At 42.7% G+C, this 22224-nt stretch overlaps 1 protein-coding gene across 1 annotated transcript in view; it reads right to left on the reverse strand.

Moving 5' to 3' along the window:
• LOC144499728 (rho GTPase-activating protein 20-like) overlaps positions 1-22224 on the reverse strand; it is an 89026-nt gene that overhangs the window by 12542 nt on the left and 54260 nt on the right. Inside the window, exons 9-12 of the mRNA XM_078222074.1 lie at positions 13606-13794; positions 6754-6932; positions 3803-3964; positions 1543-1652 (exon numbers count right to left, since the gene is read on the reverse strand). Coding sequence (XP_078078200.1) covers positions 1543-1652; positions 3803-3964; positions 6754-6932; positions 13606-13794 — 640 coding nt within the window. The remainder of the gene's footprint in view (positions 1-1542; positions 1653-3802; positions 3965-6753; positions 6933-13605; positions 13795-22224) is intronic.

Consider the following 22224-nt stretch of genomic DNA (forward strand, 5'->3'; position numbering starts at 1 on the left):
CCAATGTAGGCCTTCTGCTCATCACCAACTTCTACCACTGACGACCATGCCTTTCAGTTCTAGAATTCTCTTCATAGAAACCCTACAGTGCAGAAGAAGGCCATTCAGCCCATCAAGCCTGCACTGACAACAATCCCATACCAATGTCCTATCCCTGTAACCCCACTTATTTACCCTGCTAATCCCCCTGGCACTAAGGGGCAATTTAGCATAGCCAAAACACCTAACCTTTGGACTTTGGGAGGAAACCGGAGGACAAGGAAAGACACACAAGGATGGAATTGAACCCTCTCCCTTCCTCTCTCGCGCAAAGGTGTTCCTTTGTAGTTTCCAATCCTAATATCTGGCTCAGTGACAAAGTACTCTGGAAAGTTTTACCAGGCAAAGTTGTTGTTATAAAAGAGGGGAAGTAATTACTAAATGTTCTGGACTTCCATTTTAAGCCATTGGGTATTCCCTCTTTGCATTTCTCATCTCCAATTCCTTTCCTGTCATTCTTCAAATTTAGCAGCTGATGACTCAATCACTTGATCCAATTGTCTCTTAAAGCTCCTCTCCTGCCTGTCCACCTAAACAACCAGCTTTTCTCCCATTGGAACACACTGTCCAGTTGGGAGCCCAGTTTAAAATCAGCAGCTTGTGGTTAGCTTTCCCAGAGCTTCATCGTTGACCAATATCGAAGCAGTGCATGTCCAGATGCAGCCAAACGTGGATGATATTCAGTTACTGGGCTGACAAGTGTCAAATACCATTCAGGCCAGGCAATGGCCACCTTCAACAACAAAGAATCTAATCACCTGGCGTTGATATTCAATGGCATTTGAGTTCCCAACAAGATCAGGTCAGAGGTTGAGCATTCCATGGTGAGTAACTCACCTCTTGACTCCACAAAATGTTTGTCCACCATTTATAGAGCACAAACCAAGAATGAGATGGAATATTCTCCTTTGCCTGGATAAGAGCAGCTCCAACAATATTGAGGAAGTCAAAAGTATCAAGGGCAAAGCAGTCCATTTGAGTGGCATCCCATCCACAGCCACCAGCACATCATGGCTATCTACGAGAGTTACTGCAGCATCTTCCAAACCTGCTATCTTTATCACGTCGATACAAAATACAAATTAATACTTTGATCTCCAAATGTCTCTCACCCTTCCTGAGAAATATTTTGCTGTTCCTTCATCACCATTGCTGGGTCAAAATTTGGAACACCCTTCCTAAAGGCACCATGGGAGGACCTTCGCCACAAGGACTGTGGCAATTTAAGAAGGTGATTCACCATCACATTTTAAAGGGCAGTTAGGAATGGGAAATACATGCCAGTGACACTAACATGCCCTGAATTGGCTGTTTCTCTGTGTTATGGTTGGAAGAAGAGAGAGGAGCGTATTTTTATTGCAATACAGCTTTTGTCTGTGGCTCCCTCAGCTTCCAGTATCCTGCAGCCCTCTGCCCCCATTGTGTCCACTTGATTGGTTTTACTGCCTTGCCATGCAACCGTACATCACCGAGATGACATTCCCATTAAATAGTTTGACCAACCTTTGGATTCCCTTTATCTTCTCCTCATGACCTTTCTTTTCTCTTGCTGCCATCCAATCATCATAGAGGTCTGAAGAAAAGATGCTTCCAGGAATATTCCGAAGAAAGTCCTGAATTTGCAATAAATAAAAATATATTCAAAAGTAATCGAAAGTTAAACATTACAGCCTTTAAAGTTTCCTATTTGGAACATTTCAAACCATCTTTTAAGCACACAACAGGTTTCCTCCCCACCAAACCAGGCAGCCATGTACTTGAAGCTCATACTGCCAGACTCACTGCCCTGTTCAATACAAGGCGCGGACTCTCCCTGATACTCTCAGCCCTGTCCTCGTACCCTGGGTTGATTCAGCCAAGCTGTTCAGTGATGTCTGAAGCAGCTCATTCCTTCCTGGGCAATGGACAAATAGACAGAGATGGATTTCTTGATCTCTCTCAATAGGTTTTGTCCGATAAATCCGAATACATTTTATTCTTTATCATATAGACTTGGTCATGCAGCCCAAGGCCCTCCCAAAATGGAAATGGTTATGCACATTGTACACACAGAGTACCTGCCAAAGGTGCTGCATCTGGCTCAGTACTCCTGGTCCAAAGAAGGAGAAAGAAAATCAGGCATGACACCTGCTCTTCACCAGTGCAAAGAGAATCTTACTGGAGAACATGCACGTGTGAACAGGAGGTGAAGATAGGCACACACATGCAGACTCAGGGTTGTAGGTTCAAGTCCAGCAAGATGTTCAAATGTGTAACTTTGGCTGGCACTTGAGTAAGGAACGTTGCCCATTTCGATAGATGTAAAAATCCCATGGCACCATTCAACAAACAAAAAATTAAAAAAATGCCCTGGCTAACATTTAGCCCTCAAAAACAAAAATTATCTGGACATTTGCTTCATTGTTGTTTATGGGATCTTGCTGTGCTCTCATTAGCTGCTGCATTTGCCAATAAAACAATAGTGAGTGTGCTTCACAAGTAATTAATCGGCTGAGACTATGTTTTGGGAAGATATGAAATTCCTGCTAGAATAAAACGGCCTTTCCCTCTTCATAAAAATGGTCAAGTTTGTTTTTTAAAAAAAAATAATCAAACCTTTTCCATTTCAAGATCTGAGTCACAGTTTGCAGTTATACATGTTGCAGACTTAAGGAAGCCATTTGGAAGAAAAACTAAAATTATTTTCTGAATCATGTGCAAAACGAACTTTGCCAAATTTTCTTTTTGCGTTCCATTGAAATTTTCCACAGCTAATGATTATAATCTACATGAAAATGGGAAATCAGAAAATTATATTTACGTTTTTAAAATTCTTGATACATTTAAAATGATTTTACCCCTGCAAAATGAATCACACTGCGATTATTCATTTTATGCCAGACATTAATTTAAACGCAGTCTGCACTGGTGGAAGGTGCTTATAATGGTCCTCTGCCAAGAAATGCAAACTACCTTTAATGACCACTATTCCCAAACTGAAATATCTTTCTTGACATCTATACTGTAAATGTAGGATTAGAGTTTAATTCTCTTTTCACTGAATTAATTGAACAGTTTGATGCATGTTCTTCATTTAGTGAATAGAATGGAAATTCTAAAAGTTATTCATATTTATCTATTTTTTTAAGTTGTTAGTTTTTATCCACTCACTCATTTACTTTCCTGTCCTGAAGGAGAGTCACCTTCATAGATTCATAGAATCCTACAGTGCGGAGGAGGCCATTCGGCCCATTGAGTCTGCACTGACCACAATCCCACCCAGGCCATATCCCCATAACCCCATGCATTTACCCTAGCTAGTCCCCCTGACACTCGGGGGCAATTTAATGTGGTCAATCAACCTAACCCGCACACCTTTGGACTGTGGGTGGAAACTGGAACATCTGGAACAAACCCACAGGGACGCAGGGAGAATAGCCAGTCACCCGAGGCCGGAATTGAACCCAGGTCCCTGGCGCTGAGGGGCAGCAGGGCTAACCACTGTGCCATCCTTTTTAGTAGGAGAGCAACAATCAGCTTCAGCAACTTGGGTCGTTGATATTCTATTCTTCCTAGTGAGGAATCACTTGGCCTTAGCTTTCTGACTTCCATTGAAAGATCATGGAGTTAATCCTTAGTATAACCCTGATGCCCTACCACGGCACTTGTGTATTAACCCACCAGGTCATCTTATTTAATGCTATTTGTGGAAAAACTGCATGATGAAATTTTCAGCATGGAAATAAAATGTAATTTGGATTCTGATTTGATGCTCTTAACATACTTTGAACACAGCAGCCGTCACAAACACAGATTCACTTGCTAAGTGAACTTCTGCTCCAGAATCCAGCTTCTCTTTCAGCTCTTTGCAGGCTTTAGCATTCGCAGAGCGTCTGAAAATGCCTCTGGTGAATGGACCTTCATGAAACAGAAAGGAAAGCATGTCCTAAAATATAGGAAAAAAAATGGAGAAGCCACGATAAGTGCGTTATGAAACCCATTTAACTACAGGTTATATCCCTGCCTTCTGCTCAAACCCTCTAGTTAACCCAGCTAACAACTACTGTCTCCAAAAGGCCACCTCTCTTTGGCATGAGGCTGCTAGCCCTCCAATCTCCAGCTTCCTCCATTCTGCAAGGCAGTGGCAGGCCCCGTCATGACTGTCATTTGCCTTCGAGGATTAGACTCAGCAGTTAGTTCCCACCTCCCATACTCATTGGGCCCCAAGCTCAGAGTCCACAATGCAGAAGGCCGCCATTTGGTCCATCGAATCTGCACCGACCACAATCCCACCCAGACCCTATTCCCATAACCCCACATATTTCCCCTGCTAATCGTCTGACACTAAGAGTCAATTTAACATGGCCAATCCACCTAACCCGCACATCTGTGGAGTGTGGAAGGAAACCACGCAGACACAGGGAGAACGTGCAAACTCCACACAAACAGTGACCCGAGGCCGGAATTGAACCTGGGTCCCTGGCGCTGAGAGGCAGCAGCGCTAACCACTGTGCCACCCAGCTGAATGCCAGCCCAGTTAGGACACCTGCATTTGAAGACAGCATCACATGAGCAATGCAGACACAATGTGGGGTTGGGACGCAGAAACAACCTGGGTGTCAGGTTCCCAACTATGGATGCCCATACAGCCTTGGGGGTATTCTTAAAATGTAAGTTCTTGTTGTTATTAGCTTGTGGGGTTTCAACCCTTGGTGTCTTCCATCCTGCTGTCTAAAGTAAATAATAATTCAGTTAGACACATCTCAGTCACTTTACCCGCCAAATATTTGCATTTGTTTGTGGATAGGATGCTCTCTAAATGTTTCACTTCACCATGGTTCATCAAACAAACTCACCAAGTTGAGGACTATGACAGGTTGATGAACACTGGTTCACTTTCCTGACTATTGTGCAGAAGGAGTGAGGGCACTAAAAGGATTTTTTTTCTTGTCTAATTGAAGCATTCAGGATTTAATGATTTTATTGTGTACAAATGTAAGAATGGTATTGAGAATCTTGTTTAAAACTACAAAGGATCTCTAATGGTAATCTATTTATTTTGAATAAAATACTGCTGGTGTTTATCCTTATCTAAGAGTGCATGGTGCTGCTAACAGCATTGGAGCAGCTAACACAACATAGTCTGCCCATCTCATTCAGTATCTGAGCCAAACTTTATCCCTCAACCAACACCTAAAATCAGATTATCTCATCATTATTTTATTGCTATGTGTGGAATCCTGCTGTGTGCAACTTGGCTGCCATCGTTTCCTATGTTACAACGGTGACTACATGTTAAGGTGAAATCTTGAGCCCGTATTCGCTGTCTGCGAGGTTGCCGATGGGGGCTCAAGTTCTCACCGGCGAGAATGTGAATTTGGATTTTCCCCACCCCTTGCCATCAACATCAGGTTCATGCCCATAATGGACATGAACCTGGTTTACATGCATTTAATATAATTAAACACCCCCCGCCATATCTTCAAACCGTGCCGACGTGACCTCACATCGGTGCAGTTAACAATAGGTTCACACAGATGTGAACTTGTCATGGGGATCTCCCTGGGGGCGCAGAATAAGTATAACCCCCGGGGATGAGGACCATGGCCAGGCAGTGTTCTGGCAATGCCCCCTGGCACAGCCAAGTTGGCATCTTGATAACCTGGCAGTGCCAGCCTGTGCCAAGGGGCAAGCTCCATGGGAGCCTCATGAGGGGAGGGGTTAATGCAACTGTGGTTACGAGCTGGAAGCAGTCTGATGAGCAGGGGATGTCAGATGTTGGCAATGGCCATTGCCACAAAGAGGTGGGGAAGGGGAGGACCAAGGTTCACAGGGGGTGGGGAGAAGAGGCTGATGATCAGGGGTGGGGGGATTGGGGGGGGCTTGCTGGCGAAGGGAATGCTCGCTCTGATTGGGAACGGAGGGGAATACCTGAGGCCTCAGTGATGAGGTGGGGGGAGATTTCTTGAAGTTCTGATTGGGCACCCTTTAAAGATGGCAGCCCGATCTCAGAGCAGCCGGGGTTTAACCCCCACCTCTCTCTATGACGATATGAATCATGCCCCCTTGATTTCTTTTGGCAGAGTGGGGTAGAATCTGAAGAGAAAACTGACTGGTTTACTGGAGAGGAAGATGCTGGTTTTCTCACCGGAAACAACACACAGCCATTTTTTGATAAGATTTTGCCCCGAAAGTACATAATTGGCTGCAAAGTACTTGTGAGAGCTTAAGGTTGAGAAAAGCGCTATATAAATGCAAATTCTTTTTTCCTGTCCTCCTTCTTGGGTCTCCGTTCCACACTAAATATTTTGTGTTAACAATTGGAGAGGCATCATGGAAACGTAGGATCTCTCTGCTTGCCTGAGAAAACTTTCTAAAGTGGCCTGCCATTACTTCCCAGCCAAGGAGCGTGGATAAAATGATGTCACTGAAGACCATTTCCAAGTCAGCCCCTATCTCCCTCCCAGCAAATCTCTTATCCAAGAAAAGAAAGAAAATGTGCATTCCAGCTACATATATGATAGAATTTCTTTTCACGCATTAAGAAGAATGAGATTCCACCCAATGGAAATGTTGTTTGACTACCATCACATTGCTGCTACATTATGTGTCTTTCTCTTGTTCATCTCTGCAGACAAATGATCTCACTCCCAGCTGCCTTGACGTATTTTGATACTTAATGATTATTGATGAGGTCCTCTTTCGTCCCTCTTTTCTAGCCATTTTGTCACTTACCATGATTGGCTTTGGGAAATTGTCATCCTCACAAATGGCTGGCAGGGGAAGGCCAAAAAGTCTGCCCGGTGTTGTGGAAGTCGGGGACAGAGGCAAGCTGGTTAACTGAGGGCTGGATCCACGCCAAAAGGCCCAGTTCACAATTGACTTTTTCCTTTTGTATTGCTTTGGATTTGGATCTACAAAAGAGAGAAGAAAAACAGCAGGAGGTAAGAGGGCCTTCTCGCAAACCATTTTCCAGCATATGCTTTTCAAATTTGCTATGGTTATATAAAAATCGCATGCACATTAACATCTTAATGACAAACGGTTATGATTTGGTAGATTTGCTGTAAAGAACATTTTTGTTTGCATTTACGATTCAAGGAATTAAACGATCAATACTACAAATAGCAAACACACTTATTCAGTGTTTTGGCTGCCTTAGTACTATGAACTCATTATTTTTGAACAAGCTGTTGGATAATAGGGTTTAATGAAGTAGCACATTTAATTTATAACATCGTCATTTTTTATCTAGAATCATGATCTTCTAAAGGTATATTTTGTGTACATGTGAATACCACAAATCAAACATAAAAGCTTATATTATATCCATCTACAAACAATGACTTTGCGCTTTTCTTTGTCAGTGTGTCTCTTTGATTGTGTTGCCACTAATTATTCACAAAAGATTTTTTTAAAAACATGCTCACTAACAGGCCGATTAGACTATACACTTTGTTTTAATGTTAAGGAGTTCTCCATTGAAAATTGTGCGTTGTAACTACAACAGCGTCATATTTATACTGTGCCTTCAACATATTAAAATATCTCAAAGAGCTTCGCAGGAGCATTATAAAACTATCAGTCACATTGACCAGATGAGCAAAAACTTGGCCAAAGAGGTAGGTTGTAAGTAGCGCCCTAAAAAGAGGAAAATGAGTTAGAGAGGTGGCGAGGTATAGGGAGGGTACCCCAGAATTAATGTCTTAGGTAACTGAAGGCATGACCACCAATTGTGGGGTGAAAAATAAATATCGAGGATGCTTAAGAGTAACTCACACTTCAACGAGTGAAAGGGATCAGTATCTCAACTATTTACAATCTATATTCATAACTTGGATGAAGGGATCGAATGTATTCAAGCCAAATTTGCTGACAGTACAAAGATAGGCAGGAAAGCAAGCTGTGAAGAGGACATAAAGGGTGGTATTTTCTGCTCTCCCCCACACCCCAGCAGTGAGTTTGCGGTGGCAGAGATAGCCCACTGATGGTGGGATCTTCCAGTCCCGTTGCTGCCAATGAGTTTTCCCGTTGTTCACACCCTCCGCCTCAGGGGACCCCATGGTAGAGGGTCACCATTGGAAGGAATGGTTGGAAAATTCCAGCCAAAATGTGCAGAAAAAGTGTAGATAGGTCAATAAGTGGGCTAAAATTTGGCAGATGCAGCATAATGTGGGAAAATATAAGACAAGCAGAATGCATTATTTAAATGGACGAAGATTCAGAATTCTGCAATGCAGAGGAATCTGGGTATCCTTGTACATGAAACACAAAAAGATAGCGTGCAGTAACAGCAAGTAGTGCCATGAGGAAGATAAATGAAACATTAGCCTTAATTGCAAGGGGAATGGAGTATAAAGTAGGGAAGTCTTGCTACAACTGTACATGGAATTAGCAAGATCATACCGAGAGTGCAGTGTACAGTTTTGGTCTCCTTATTTATGGAGGGATATAGTTGCATTGGAGGCAGTTCAGAGAAGGTTTACTAGGTTGATCCAGAGATGAAGGGATTGTCGTATGAGACAAGGTTAAGCAGGTTGATTCTATACTTGTTGGAATTTAGAAGATTGAGAGGTGATCTTACTGAACATATAGATGTGCATTTTATAAACTCCATCAGCATATTTGAAGGGGGTGCGTGTAAAATAAAGCAGTTGGACAGCCCACTGTCTTCCTGCCACATATTACAGGGGATGGATAAGGCCAACCCACCTGCCCTTAGACCTACTGAGGCCCTTAAGAGAACAATTTATGACCACTTAAAAGGGCCTCATTCCACCCCTACTGAAATGTTTCAGCCAATGGGGGTTGGCAAAAGCAAGGTAGCCATGAGCTGCTGTCAGGATACCTCCTTTGGTGGGGTCCACTGTGCCCATCTGGAGCATCACCTCCCCCTCCAAAAAGATTGTATCCCCCACTTTGTGCCTAACTCATAGAATCATAGAAACCCTACAGTACAGAAAGAGGCCATTCGGCCCATCGAGTCTGCACCGACCACAATCCCACCCAGACCCTACCCCCATATCCCTACACATTTTACCCACTAATCCCTCTAATCTACACATCCCAGGACACTAAGGGCAATTTTAGCATGGCCAATCAACCTAACACGCACATCTTTGGACCGTGGGAGGAAACCAGAGCACCCGGAGGAAACCCACGCAGACACGAGGAGAATGTGCAAACTCCACACAGACAGTGACCCAAGCCGGGAATCGAACCCAGGTCCCTGGAGCTGTGAAGCAGCAGTGCTAACCACTGTGCTACCGTGCCGCCCAACTCTGGTCTCTAAAAACTCAACCCCCGTCCCCCCATTTGCTGGGGCCTCCAATCCCTGCTCACCCAAAATGCCTGGACTGATCTTCAAGTCTGGGAGATGTCATTATCCTTCTCCGGCAGGGGACTCTGTTTTCAGGTGCTGCTGGGAGGACAGAACTGCCAATCAATCAGATTGGCTGGCAGAGGTCGAGAGCGGGATTCCCATCCAAGTGACAGAATTCCCACTCAAGACATTTAAGCCACCCCCAGCACAGTATCTCTGTAGAGCAAAGCATTTAAAGTCAGCGAGGTGCCAACCTCAGGCGAGTCTGGTGATCCATTCCCCTGTAAAATCCAACCTATAGGATTCTGGGCTCAACAGGGTAGATGTTGGGAGGATGTTTCCTCTTGTGGGAAAATTGAAAATTAGTGCATACTTAAGACAGAGATGAGGGGGATTTTTGTTCCCATCAGAGGATCATTAGACTTTGGAATTCTCTACCCCAGTGAAAGCTGGATCACTGAATAAATTCAAGGCAGAGTTAGATTTTTGAACTACAAGGCAGGCGACTGCTATGTGGGGCAGACAGGAAAGTGAGAGTCGAGACCATGATTGAATCAGCCATGATCTTATTGAATGGTGGAGCAGGATCGATGGGCTGAATGGCCTACTCCTGCTCCTATTTCCTATGCTCTTATGCAAGAGACCAGAAATAGGTGAGCCCAGATATTTCTGAGGTGTTTTGGGGCTGGAGGAGATTACAAAGATAGGGAAGAGGAACATAGAACATAGAACACAGAACAGTACAGAACAGGCCCTTCGGCCCACGATGTTGTGCCGAGCTTTATCTGAAACCAAGATCAAGCTATCCCACTCCCTATCATCCTGGTGTGCTCCATGTGCCTATCCAATAACCGCTTAAATGTTCCTAAAGTGTCTGACTCCACTATCACTGCAGGCAGTCCATTCCACACCCCAACCACTCTCTGCGAAAAGAACCTACCTCTGATATCCTTCCTATATCTCCCACCATGAACCCTATAGCTATGCCCCCTTGTAATAGCTCCATCCACCCGAGGAAATAGTCTTTGAACGTTCACTCTATCTATCCCCTTCATCATTTTATAAACCTCTATTAAGTCTCCCCTCAGCCTCCTCCGCTCCAGAGAGAACAGCCCTAGCTCACTCAACCTTTCCTCATAAGACCTACCCTCCAAACCAGGCAGCATCCTGGTAAATCTCCTCTGCACTCTTTCCAGTGCTTCCACATCCCTTCTTATAGTGAGGTGACCAGAACTGCACACAATATTCCAAATGTGGTCTCACCAAGGTCCTGTACAGTTGCAGCATAACCCCACGGCTCTTAAACTCCAACCCCCTGTTAATAGGAAGGCCAGGATGGGATTGGAAAAACAAGGACCAGAAATTGAAAATAGAGACATTGCTTTCCCTGGAGCCAGTGTAGGTCAGTGAGCACAGGGGTGGTGAATGGGACTTGTCACGAGATAAGACAGAGAGGGTGACAAAGGGTCATGTTTGGGAACCCTCCGGGTATGCATTAAAATAGTCAAGTCTAGAGGTAACAAAGGTAATACAAGGAAATGAATCTGTACAGAAACATCAAGAGCTGAATTTAAACAAATCTAGATTGACAGCCAAGGCAAAGTCCCATAAAGAGCATCGAGATAAACAATCAGATATCCGGAGCCGGCTCGGTTTTGGCTCTGATTCTAGGTCAGGAGCTCTCCTGCAGTGGGAAACTAATGAAGTTCAGATTTTCACATGGGTGAGCCCATGATATGGAGATGAGGTTTCTGCCCAATTAGAGCCAATGGGGGCTGGAATGAAGGTGGGTCAACTGTAAGACTCACTTAGACACCATGGCAACCATCACTAAAGGCGCTGAGTGTCGTAAGGGAGTGATTTGTGCTATGTGTCAAAACCTTCCACAGCACTAGAGGGAAGTGAGAGGTCACAGTGGAGCTGGAGGCTTAGCAGAAAGGAAGTGGGATGATGCCTGGAGAAAAAGGAGCCATTAAGGTCAGCTAGGATGCGACTAGGAAAGGGTCTTGAGTACTCAGGAGACAAGTGGGTAGGGATTTGAAGGAACATGAGGTGGGTTTCATGGATTAAATGACTGAGAAAATTTGAGGGGAAAATGGGTGAAAAACTGCTAAAGGACGCAGACCCTGGGGGAGAGGAGCTTGGCATGGGGCAAGTCCGTACTTCATCGATGTCTACCTGGAGGCCATTAGGATGGAGGAGAAAGGTCCCTCTTCCTGTATGTTGGCAGGTTGATGCCACCGAATAGTGCAGCAGGGATTTTCCCCTATTGAGCACCATCTCTCTTCATCTACATCGGTGTAACCGATGATGCTCTGGGGGAATAAAGTGATGGAGGCAAAACCCAATGCTTTTTGTCTCTGTGAGGCCATGTCTGTCATTTAATGTCCAGCTCTGCCAAAGAAAGCATCAGTGACCAGCAAGATGCAGTGGTGTGCAGTCATTTTGGAGATGCCACCAAGTCTGGCAATTAATCCTTACTAAGGATTGCTGTGAGGTGCAAGGTCTTCAGCACTGAGAGCACAGATGTCTCTGACCATCTGCCGGAGAGTTGGCAGCCATTTGTTGAACTGGACAATGGCATACAGTCAGTAATATAAAATGCTATGGGAGGATGGAGGAGAATGAAGGCTAATAGTGTACCATGGACTTTGCCAAAATTATGAATGGCTTCTCTCTGTTGAACAAGGAGCTTTGGGAAAGGTGGACAAATAATTGGGAAGCGATAATACATTCAACTACCTTGCAGAGGAAAGGGACTTAGGAGATAGATGAATAAAGAGGGGGGAGTTTTTGAAATGGGAGGAAGATAGCAGAAAGGAAGTGGGATGATGCCTGGAGAAAAAGGAGCCATTAATAATGTCAGCTAGGGTGGGACTAGGAAAGGGTCTTGAGTACTCAGGAGACAAGTGGGTAGGGATTTGAAGGAACAAGAGGTGGGTTTCATGGATTAAATGACTGAGAAAATTTGAGGGAAAAATAGGTGAAAAACTGCTAAAGGACGCAGACCCTGGGCTACAAAGGGGGGTAGATGCATAGAGCTGGTGGGCAGGTAGACATGGCAGAGGCAGGAGAATGGATGAATTTGGTGTAGAGAAATGGGAGAGAGGAGCTTTGAAGCGGTTAATGGGGAGAAAAGAAACCTGGAATGTCATTGTATCTTAGGAAGTATCCAGAAGTAATAAATGGGTTTGGGGAAGAAAGTTCATTTTCACTTGTCAGTATCAAAGAAAGAAAGATCCCTTCCAAATACAGTCAATCCATGGCCACATTTCTCACTGAATCAACATATATAAAAATGATATGGCGGAGCAAGTAAAAGCATTTTCTATTATGCTAACTTGATTGAAGTAAACAATTTAATAAAAAGGACTTAATAACTGGTTATTTTCACCACCCATTTACAGACATCCTTAATATTGATTTGAGCAGATATCTCAAGTATATGGCATAGTTAACAACAAATAGGTCTTAACTCTGGGCAGACGGTGTCACAGTGATGGTGACGTGCTCTGAGCATTCACTTAGCTTCAAAATGTGATTGCAGAAGTGTAGTTAATTGGCTCATTAAATTCAAGTGCCGACTTCTCATGCCCGCCACCCCCACCTTCTCCTGTGCCTTAGGACTGTTTCTGGTCTCCGGACATAGTGTGGTTGACACCACAGTACCACAGTGTCTGCCTTTCACGAGTAAACATTTTTTAAAAAATGCTGGAGAAGTGAACTGAGACACCGGGCTCGCCACACATTTTAATAGTCACAAAAGGGAAGATATGGCCATACTGAAACAGATCCTCTTTTCTCTTATTTATCATGAGTTGCTGCTATGGCTTAGAAAACTAAGGGAATTTCAGAAGGTATCATTTTATTTTTTTGGATGCTTAAAACTGACTCTCTGTGAAGGTCATTTCCTGTTTGGCAGAAAGCTACAAGCTTTTCAGCTGAATTTTCCACAAACCCAAAATTGGCAGGAATTTACAAGGAAAGTTCTTACTTTCACAGTTTCAGGACTATAAATATTTTCCTGTAATCCCAGGGTGAAAAATTCCAATAGTTTTTCCCCTCGTCTTAAGAGAAGAAGAAAATTCTCTGAGTATTTTCTCTATTTTCTGTTTAAAATAAACACAATTGGTCTGGATACAATCGACACGTTCCCCTTTAAACACCCACCTCATCTGCCTGGAATTTGAAACTCAGGTCTTACGAACCAATGTAAATAACAAATAACTGAGCATTTATTTACACCATCTCGGAGAAATACTCACCAGCCATCTGCTGGCATGATGCCAGGCGACTTGGCTTCAGGATGAACTGACACTGCATCTCCACAGGCAACTGCTCTATGATGAAGGGCCCCTGGAAATCCAAAGGGTGGATGGAGTCTTTGGATCCTTGTGTCTGTGCAGCTGCGTTTTGAATGTGACTCATTTTAATGCTGAAAGGATATTCATGCCCTGTTGAGAAAAATCAAAAGCAACTTTCAATGTTTAATTTCGTGCCACATTAAATTAATTCACCCGATGTCATCCCGTTAATGCTTTTGATGACAGACTCCAGTGATGTCTTTGACGAATGTCAGTCTGTGAAATTGTTTGATGTGTCTACGCTGCGTGTTGTGTAATTCATAAAACTGCAATTATTTTCCCCCTGCACGGGGATTTGTCTTTCCATAGTGAGGTGACTTTAAATAGTTAAGATAGGATCAAGAGTGCAGCCCTTCAATAAAACAACATGTTAATAGAAAATAGTTCTCAAGAGTCTGAAGGAGACCAAACCAGGGGCCACAAGTTAATTAGTACCACTGCTAGTTATTCAGGTTCTTAATACTCTGTAAAATAAATCGGATAGGAGTATCAAAGCTTTTCAACGTCTGTACAAAAACACATTGATTTTGTTTCAAGACAGTTATCACTGACACATTTGATATCAAGGTCTTTTCCTTTGGATTTATTAGATCACTAGATATTTCTTCACTCAATATAGCATTGCACCGACCATCTGCTTATCAGCAGCATCAGGTGTGATCTCATAGGGAAGCCAGACTGATGAAGAACCAAGTCTATAGAGAGCTTGGCATGAGAAATGTGATCAATCTTGAACTGAACAGTCTCCAAAAATAGTTTTAATACTTTCCATGCCCAAGTATTATCATAGAATCCCTATAGTGTAGGAGGCCATTCAGCCCATCAGGTCCACACCAACTATCTGACAGAGTACCTTACCTAGGCCCTATCCTCGTAACTGCACACATTTACCCTGCTAATCCATCTAACCTACACATCTTGGGGCACGAAGGGGCAATTTTGTTTACCATGGCCAATCCATCTAATCTGCACATCTTTAGACTATGGGAGAAAACCAGAACACCTGGAAGAAACCCACGCAGACAGGGGGAGAACACAGGCAGTCAAGGCTGGAATTGAACACGGGTCCCAGGCGCTGTGAGGCAGCCGTGCTAATCACTGTTCCGCCCCATTATGTAATTGCATGCTGCCTATTTGAGTATAATGCTTAATACTTAAAATGACCTCATGATCAATTGCTAATACTATTACCAAGCTGCACTAATGGAATATACCCCGTATCCAATGGCTTTAAAGTTTTACAAAATCCTGTCCTGAGAATCATGTTTCATTAAAATACCTCAATTGTTAATTAAAAGGTATAGCTGGAGGGAATTGTAGATTAGAAGGACCCCTGTAATAAGAATTTTATACCTCCGTGGGTTTTTGCCAGAAATCAAAGGGTTATCCTTGGAGTAGCCTTGGCCAACTCATCCATGTCCACTCTTTGATTTTAGTTTAATCTTTTTCTTGCAAGCAAAACGTTGCTGGCTGTTTCTATACCTGGCGCCGCTTCCGCAGAACACAGTTACCCTTCAGCTGAGCCTTGCTCTCCTTCCTCATTGGAAACAGCCCCTTTGTCAATGTCGCTCGTCAAAAAGTTGCAGAGATTTTCCTTTTGCATTTTCCAACATCCAGCCTTTGCTGCTGGCATCGGCAAAACATCCAGCAGATGCCTTTTATTTCAGCAAATGACACCAGGATTGAAATGCATCCAAATGCATTAAACAGACAACAAAAAGTCAAATGCCTTTTCGACAGTCAATTTGACGCAACAATCTGTTCTGTATTACATTTTTTTAAATCTAGATTTTCAGCAAATTACTGTTCTTTCAGGAGGTTCAGATTCTTTTAAAAAATCTCCCATTACCTTGCTGGTTGACTAACTACAATGGATGGGGCAACAGTTGTCACATTTACACTGATCACCTTCTTAAACTATATCATCATCATTCATTTGATCCAAAAAGCAAGAAGCTTTACAAACAGACATGCACGCCCTAAACATTTCAGCCCCAGCTGGCTATATTGAATAAACTCTTTATTTAACTAGTAGACTTCCAAAGTTTCTATTGCAGATCTCACCTCATCCAGGTTATTGATGTTTCTTAGGCAGCTCAAGCTCTAAGCAACTTGACTGATATCCAGCTTATACTTGTACAGCTTGATACAATACTCTTTTCTATCATTCAAGGACATCAGATCCAACTGTGAGGAGTTTTCCTTCTCTGTGTTTTATTAGGCTTCACTACACTGTACAAAACCCTTCCCTTCTTATCCGTTTGATCTTCCAGAGTATGAATGTTGTCTTATTGCCTTTCAGTTTTGGCACTGATTATTAAGTTAACCTTTCCAACATTCAATCATTTCCTCCTGTATCTTGCATATCATCTCGTTATGATTTAACTTCAGTTTTGGATGGCAATTTTTTTTCTGTTTCTCTTTGAGATGTAATTTTTCATTAAGATCCAAAACCCTCTCCAAGATTCATGGATCATTTTTAAAAAAAATCCTCGTAAATACAACAGCTACTTCAGCAAAATTCTTCAGGAATTGTTAACAGCTACAACCTTGCCACATGCTAACTTCAGAAAATCAAGTTCCAATTGCAAGTTTGTATTCTTCCTATATTGTTGAGATTTAGAACTTGGGTATAGTCACATCATTTTGCCCAACTTTACGAGTTAAAAATAAATGAAAGTAGTAATAAAAGTTTATGGTCAGAATCATTGTATTATCCAATACAGATCCCTATGGTATTTTTAATCTTGGTCATAAAATGATAAATCTTTGTGCTGAAGGAGTTAACCGCAAATATTTAGCCAATTTTTATACTGCTGTCATTCATAGTGCTATGGCAAGTGCTCCCAAAGTCAGGCTTCCAAACTATTTTATTGTTTTGTCCAAATATCCAGTTCTCATTCCAAAAGATTTCAAGTTGACCCAATTGCAATTTTCAGATTTTGAAGGAGATGGACCAAGTTAATCCAGAAAAAGTACTCACACTAATAAAAGGCTCAGAAAAAAAACTAGAGAACGTTACTTCAAATATCAAAAAACTAGCAGCAATAGAGAATGTAGACGCAATCTGCATGTTCACATGAAGGGTTCAACTTTAGCTTGGATCTCCGATGTTAACAAAGCAAATCTGGCCTCAAAATATGGTTGCTAACCTTGCCGACGCCAATAATATGGCCTGTGCAATTTTAAAATTAAATTTTAAAGCTACTGGATATCAGAAGTGCCTGTCTCCCTCAGGTGACATGTCTATTTCAGCATACTAATTCTAGTCATAAAGCCACAAATGCCACTTTGGGTTGGAAATGTTCAGAGAGTTTGGTGTCCTGACTCTGATCATTTCCACATGCAAGGGCAGGGAAGAGGCTCCACCAGGGTTAGCTCACAATCACCTCAGCACTCACATTCCCTGGCCAGATAAACTCAAATATGGTTTTGGCCTCAATCTGGCGTATTGCATTTGGAAACCTGTTTGGCATCCAGCAGCTCACTGATATGATGTTAATGAGGCAGCAGCTCAAAAACCACTGCGCTGTTTCCACTTCAAGTGCAGATAATGGCCAGCTGGTTGTCTAAAACTCAAAATCTTGCACAATGGTATTAGCTATAGAAAGACCCTTAGCTAAATAGTATAAATGAGCCAAGAGACAACTACCTATGTTTTTCAAGTAGTAATAGTTATGCTGAGAAAGTGGGTTTGAGATTACCAAAGTAATCTAAAGTAAAGTATATTTATTAGTCACAAGTAGGCTTACATTAATACTGCAATGAAGTTACTGTGAAAATCCCCTAGTTGCCACACTCCGGCGCCTGTTTGGATATACTGCGGGAGAATTTAACATGACCAGTGTACCGAACCAGCACATCTTTTGGACTGCACCCGGAGGAAACCTACGCAAACATGGGGGGAACGTGCAGACTCCACACTGACAGTGGCCCAAGTAGGAATCGAACCCGGGTCCCTGGCGCTATGAGGCAGCAGTGCTAACCACTGTGCTGCCCATAATCTTGTCTTGCTCCTAAAATTAAATGCTGTAAATGTGTAAAAATGTGGAGCTGTGTAGATAACATGCACTTTAATATTTATCAGGAGAACATTTAGACTATCTGGTATTTACAAAGGCAGCGAAAATCAAGTTAACGGTATCTTTCACAGAGGAAGTCATGGTCTGTTTGATCACATTTTGTCAGACAGCGTAGCTTTCATTGTAGCCATGCGTGTACGGGTTGCACACCAGTGGCATCATCATTCTAATCAGCAGATAGCTCGGCACCCTTTAGATGTGGCTCAAATGCAGCAAGTGCAATGGACTGCTGCAGACTGCTGCCAAGATACTGGACATTGACCTGTTTATGATCACACACCAGCTGGATGTTGAAAGTGGAATTCCTTTCAGTTCCAGTGGCATGCAGCACCCGCAAAGCAATTTATCTGTGGCACCCTGAACCATTGCAAAGCCCGAGATCCTCACAAAACCACATCCTCACTCCATCTGCTTCTTTCAATCACAAGGCAATGAAATGTAGGCAGTTCTCAATGAATTGAGGGGTTCTATGACCTCCCTTATGTAACAGTGGATGGAAAATTTCAAGACATTGCTAATATCTTGAGCACCAACCTGGAAGGATCAGAAGCATCAAAGCTCCTGGTGCACCTATGTTTGGCAGCAACTGGTTTGTGCAGAAGTCTGAAGTCAGTGGAAGAGTTCTTTAGCACTTACACATCACTCCCTGTAGACTTTAGCAAATTGAATCAACTAGAGTGCATGAGGGCATACAGATTCATCACAACAATGACAACTAATCTACAATGAGCTGATAAAAGCAAATTACTGCGGATGCTGGAATCTGAAACAAAAACAGAAAATGCTGGGGAATCTCAGCAGATCTGACAGAATCTGTGGAGAAAGAAAAGAGTTAACATTTCAAGTCTATTTTCTCTCTCCATAGAGGTTGTCAGACCTGCTGAGATTTTCCAGCATTTTCTGTTTTCGTACAAGTTGATGATGCTTTTAAATTGCACTGGTGGGTTTATTCCTGCCGGCGAATATGTATTCTGCGATGCATGATTAAGAGAGGGATTGTTGAGATTGAAAATGCCAACAATGGCATCAAATCAGCATTACACAATGACTGATATGATGATCTGTAGATTCTGCATACTTCCGATAGGGGTGTTCACTGCAGGCAAGTGAATACCCGAACCAAAATGACGTCCAGGCCACAGAAGTGCACACATGCACCTTGAATGCCATTTTCAACATTAAATGGATCCTATATTAAATGTAGGGCCTAATCAATAAACATTATCAATTAGAATTTCACGGCATATATTTGTTACTAATTTGAACAGAAGCGAATTAATAAAGATTCTCAATATGCTCGTTAACCAATTGATAATGCAATGCTTTCTGAGAAACATACTTCCTTAAATGAAAATCATTCCAGTGTCCCCAGGCCAATTTATTTTTCACATTTCTTTATTTTTATTACTTCACTATAATATTCTTGTGCCACGAGTTTGAAATTCTGTTTACTTTAAAACAAATATCTGTGGACTGCATGAAATCACATAACAGGCATTATATTTCTAAATACACAAATACATTTATGTATGCCTGTAAAAAGACATGTTGGTGATATCAAGTGAATATTATTAGTAGTATAGAGATAAACAAAATGTCACTCATGCCCTCAATACAAGAGAATTTACCTGATATCCAGTTCCTAAGAGCTGTTAAGAAATACAAGACCAGTATCCAACGGACAAAGTGGCAATTTTTCCAGGTTATGTCCCATCAAAAAAAGTCAAATCCAATCTGGACAATTACCACAATCATCAGCAAAGTAGGGTTGTCAAGAATTGCTCACTGATCCTGGGCCCTGACAAAGGATCATCCAGACTCGAAACGTTGGCTCTGTTCTCTCTCCACAGAGGCTGTCAGACCTGCTGAGATTTTTCAGCATTTTCTGTTTTTGCCATCGATACTACGTTTAGGTTCTACCAGGACCATTCAGCTCCAGACATCATTACAGCCTTGACCCAAACCTAGACAAAAGAGCAGAAATCCCAGAACTGAGGTGGGAGCAACTGCTCTTGATGTCAAGGTACCATTTGACCAAGTGCGGCACCAAGGAGCTGACCCTAGCAAAATCAAAAATCAATGTGAATGAGGGAAAACTTTCCACTGGCTGGAGTCATACATAGCACAAAATAAGGTGGTTTTAGATGTTGCAGACCAGTCATCTCAGCCCAACCATCTTTAGTTACTTCATCAATGACCTTTCATCCATCATAGTGCCAAAAGTGGGAATGTTCGCTAATGATTTCACATGACTCCACAGATACTGAAGCAGCCCATATCCACATTCAACAAGACCTAGGCAACATTCAGGCTTGGACTGATAAGTGGCAAGTAGCATTTGCAACAGACACAATGGCCATCACCAACAAAAGAAAGTCTAGCCATCTCCCTTGACATTCAATAATGTTGGCATTATCAAATGCTCAACCTTCCACATTCTTGGGGCCACCAAAATTGACCAGAAAATATACTGGAGTAGTCATATTTCCAGAAGGCATTTGATAAATGTGCTACATCAAAGGTTATTGTGGAAAATAAAAGTTCATGGTGTAGGGGGTAACATATTAGCATGGCTGGCTATGAGGAAACAGGGAGTTGGCATGAATGGATCTTTTCTGGTCAGCAAGATGTGACAAGTGATGTACCACAGGAAGCCTTGACTGGTAATTTATACAAATGACTTGGATGAATGGACCAAAGGTATATTCACTAAATTTGCTGACAACACATAGGTCAGAAAGTAAATTGTGAAGGGGACAAAAGGAGGCAACAAGGAGCCATGGGCAGGTTACCCAAGTGGGCAAAAATCTGTCAAATGGAGTATAATGTGGGCAAATGAAAAATACTCCATTTTGGAATAAAAAAAGATTATGGCAAGAGATTGCAGAGCTCGGAGATTCAAAGGGATTTGTGTGTCTGAGTGCATGAATCACAAAAGGCTTGTTTGCAGGTAAAGCAAGTGATTTTGAAAGCTAATAAAATGTTACCTTTGCGAAGGGTATTGAATATAAAAGTAGGGAGGTTATGCTTCAGTTGTACAGGGCATTGGTGAGATTACATCTGGAGTACTGTGTACAGTGTTGGACTCCTTATTTAAGATGTATATGCATGAAAAACAGTTCAGAGAAGGTTTGTTAGACTAATCCCAGGAATGGGCGGGTTGTCTTTTGAGGAAAGATTGCACAGGTTAGGCTTGTATTCAGTGGAGATCAGAAGAGTAAAAAATGACTTGATTGAAACCTTTAAGATCCTGAAGGGCCTTGACGACAGGGTGGATACGGAAAGGATGTTTCCTCTTGAGAGGATCTAGAACTAGGGGTCACTCACTTAAGATAGAGAGTAGGAGAATTTCTTTCTCTCCAAGGTTCATGAGTCTCTGGCACTCTCTTCCTCAAAAGATAGTGGAAGCAGAGTCTTTGAATATTTTTAAGGCAGAACTGGATAGATTCTTGATTAACAAGGGGGCGAAAGGTTATTGGGAGTAAGCAGGAATGTGGGATTGAGGTGACTATCAAATCAGACATGATATTGTTGAATGGCAGTGGAGCAGGTTCAAGGGTCCGAGTGGCCTACTCCTGTTCCTAATTCGTACATTTGTATACAAATACAGTTACTACAACAGCAGGTGACAGGCTGGGTATTCTGCAATGAGTAACTCACCTTCTCACTCCTCAACTTGCCCAGAAGAAAGCACAAGTCAGGAATGCGATAGAATACTCTCCACTTGTCAGATAAGGACAGCAAGAACAGTCAAGATGCTCAAACACAATCCAGGTCAAAGCAGCCTACCCTATTGGCACCCATCCATCTTTTACTCCCTCTACCACAGGGGAACCATGTCTGTACCATTTAACAACAAGACCCAGACAACATTCAGGCTTGGACTGATATGTGGCAAGTAGCTTTTGCACTGCAGCAACTCACCAAGACTTTTTTGACTTCCCCACCCAAACCTGCAGATTCTCTCACCTAGACTGACAAGTACAGCAAACACACTGGAACACCACCACCTTGCATATTTCCAATCAAGCCACACTGCATCCGGACTTGGAACTATTTAAAGTTTATTTATTAGCCACATTAAGGCTTACATTAACACTGCAATGAAGTTACTGTGAAATTCCCCTAGTCGTCACATTCTGGTGCCTGTTCAGGTCAGTGCACCTAACCAGCACATCTTTCAGAATGTGGCAGGAAAACGGGGCACCCGGAGGAAACCCACGCAGACACGGGGAGAACGTGCAAACTCCACACAGACAGAGACCCAAGCCGGGAATCGAACCCAGGTCCCTGGCGCTGTGAAGCAGCAGTTCTAACCACTGTGCTACTGTGCCGCTAGTCATCATTCCTTTACTGTCGCTGGGTCAAAATTCTGAAACTCCCTGCTTAATAGCACTTGGACTGTCACACTTCAAGAAGGCAGCTCACCACCACCTTC

This window comes from Mustelus asterias, chromosome 10, assembly GCF_964213995.1.
Source record: "Mustelus asterias chromosome 10, sMusAst1.hap1.1, whole genome shotgun sequence".
Lineage (NCBI taxonomy): Eukaryota > Metazoa > Chordata > Chondrichthyes > Carcharhiniformes > Triakidae > Mustelus > Mustelus asterias.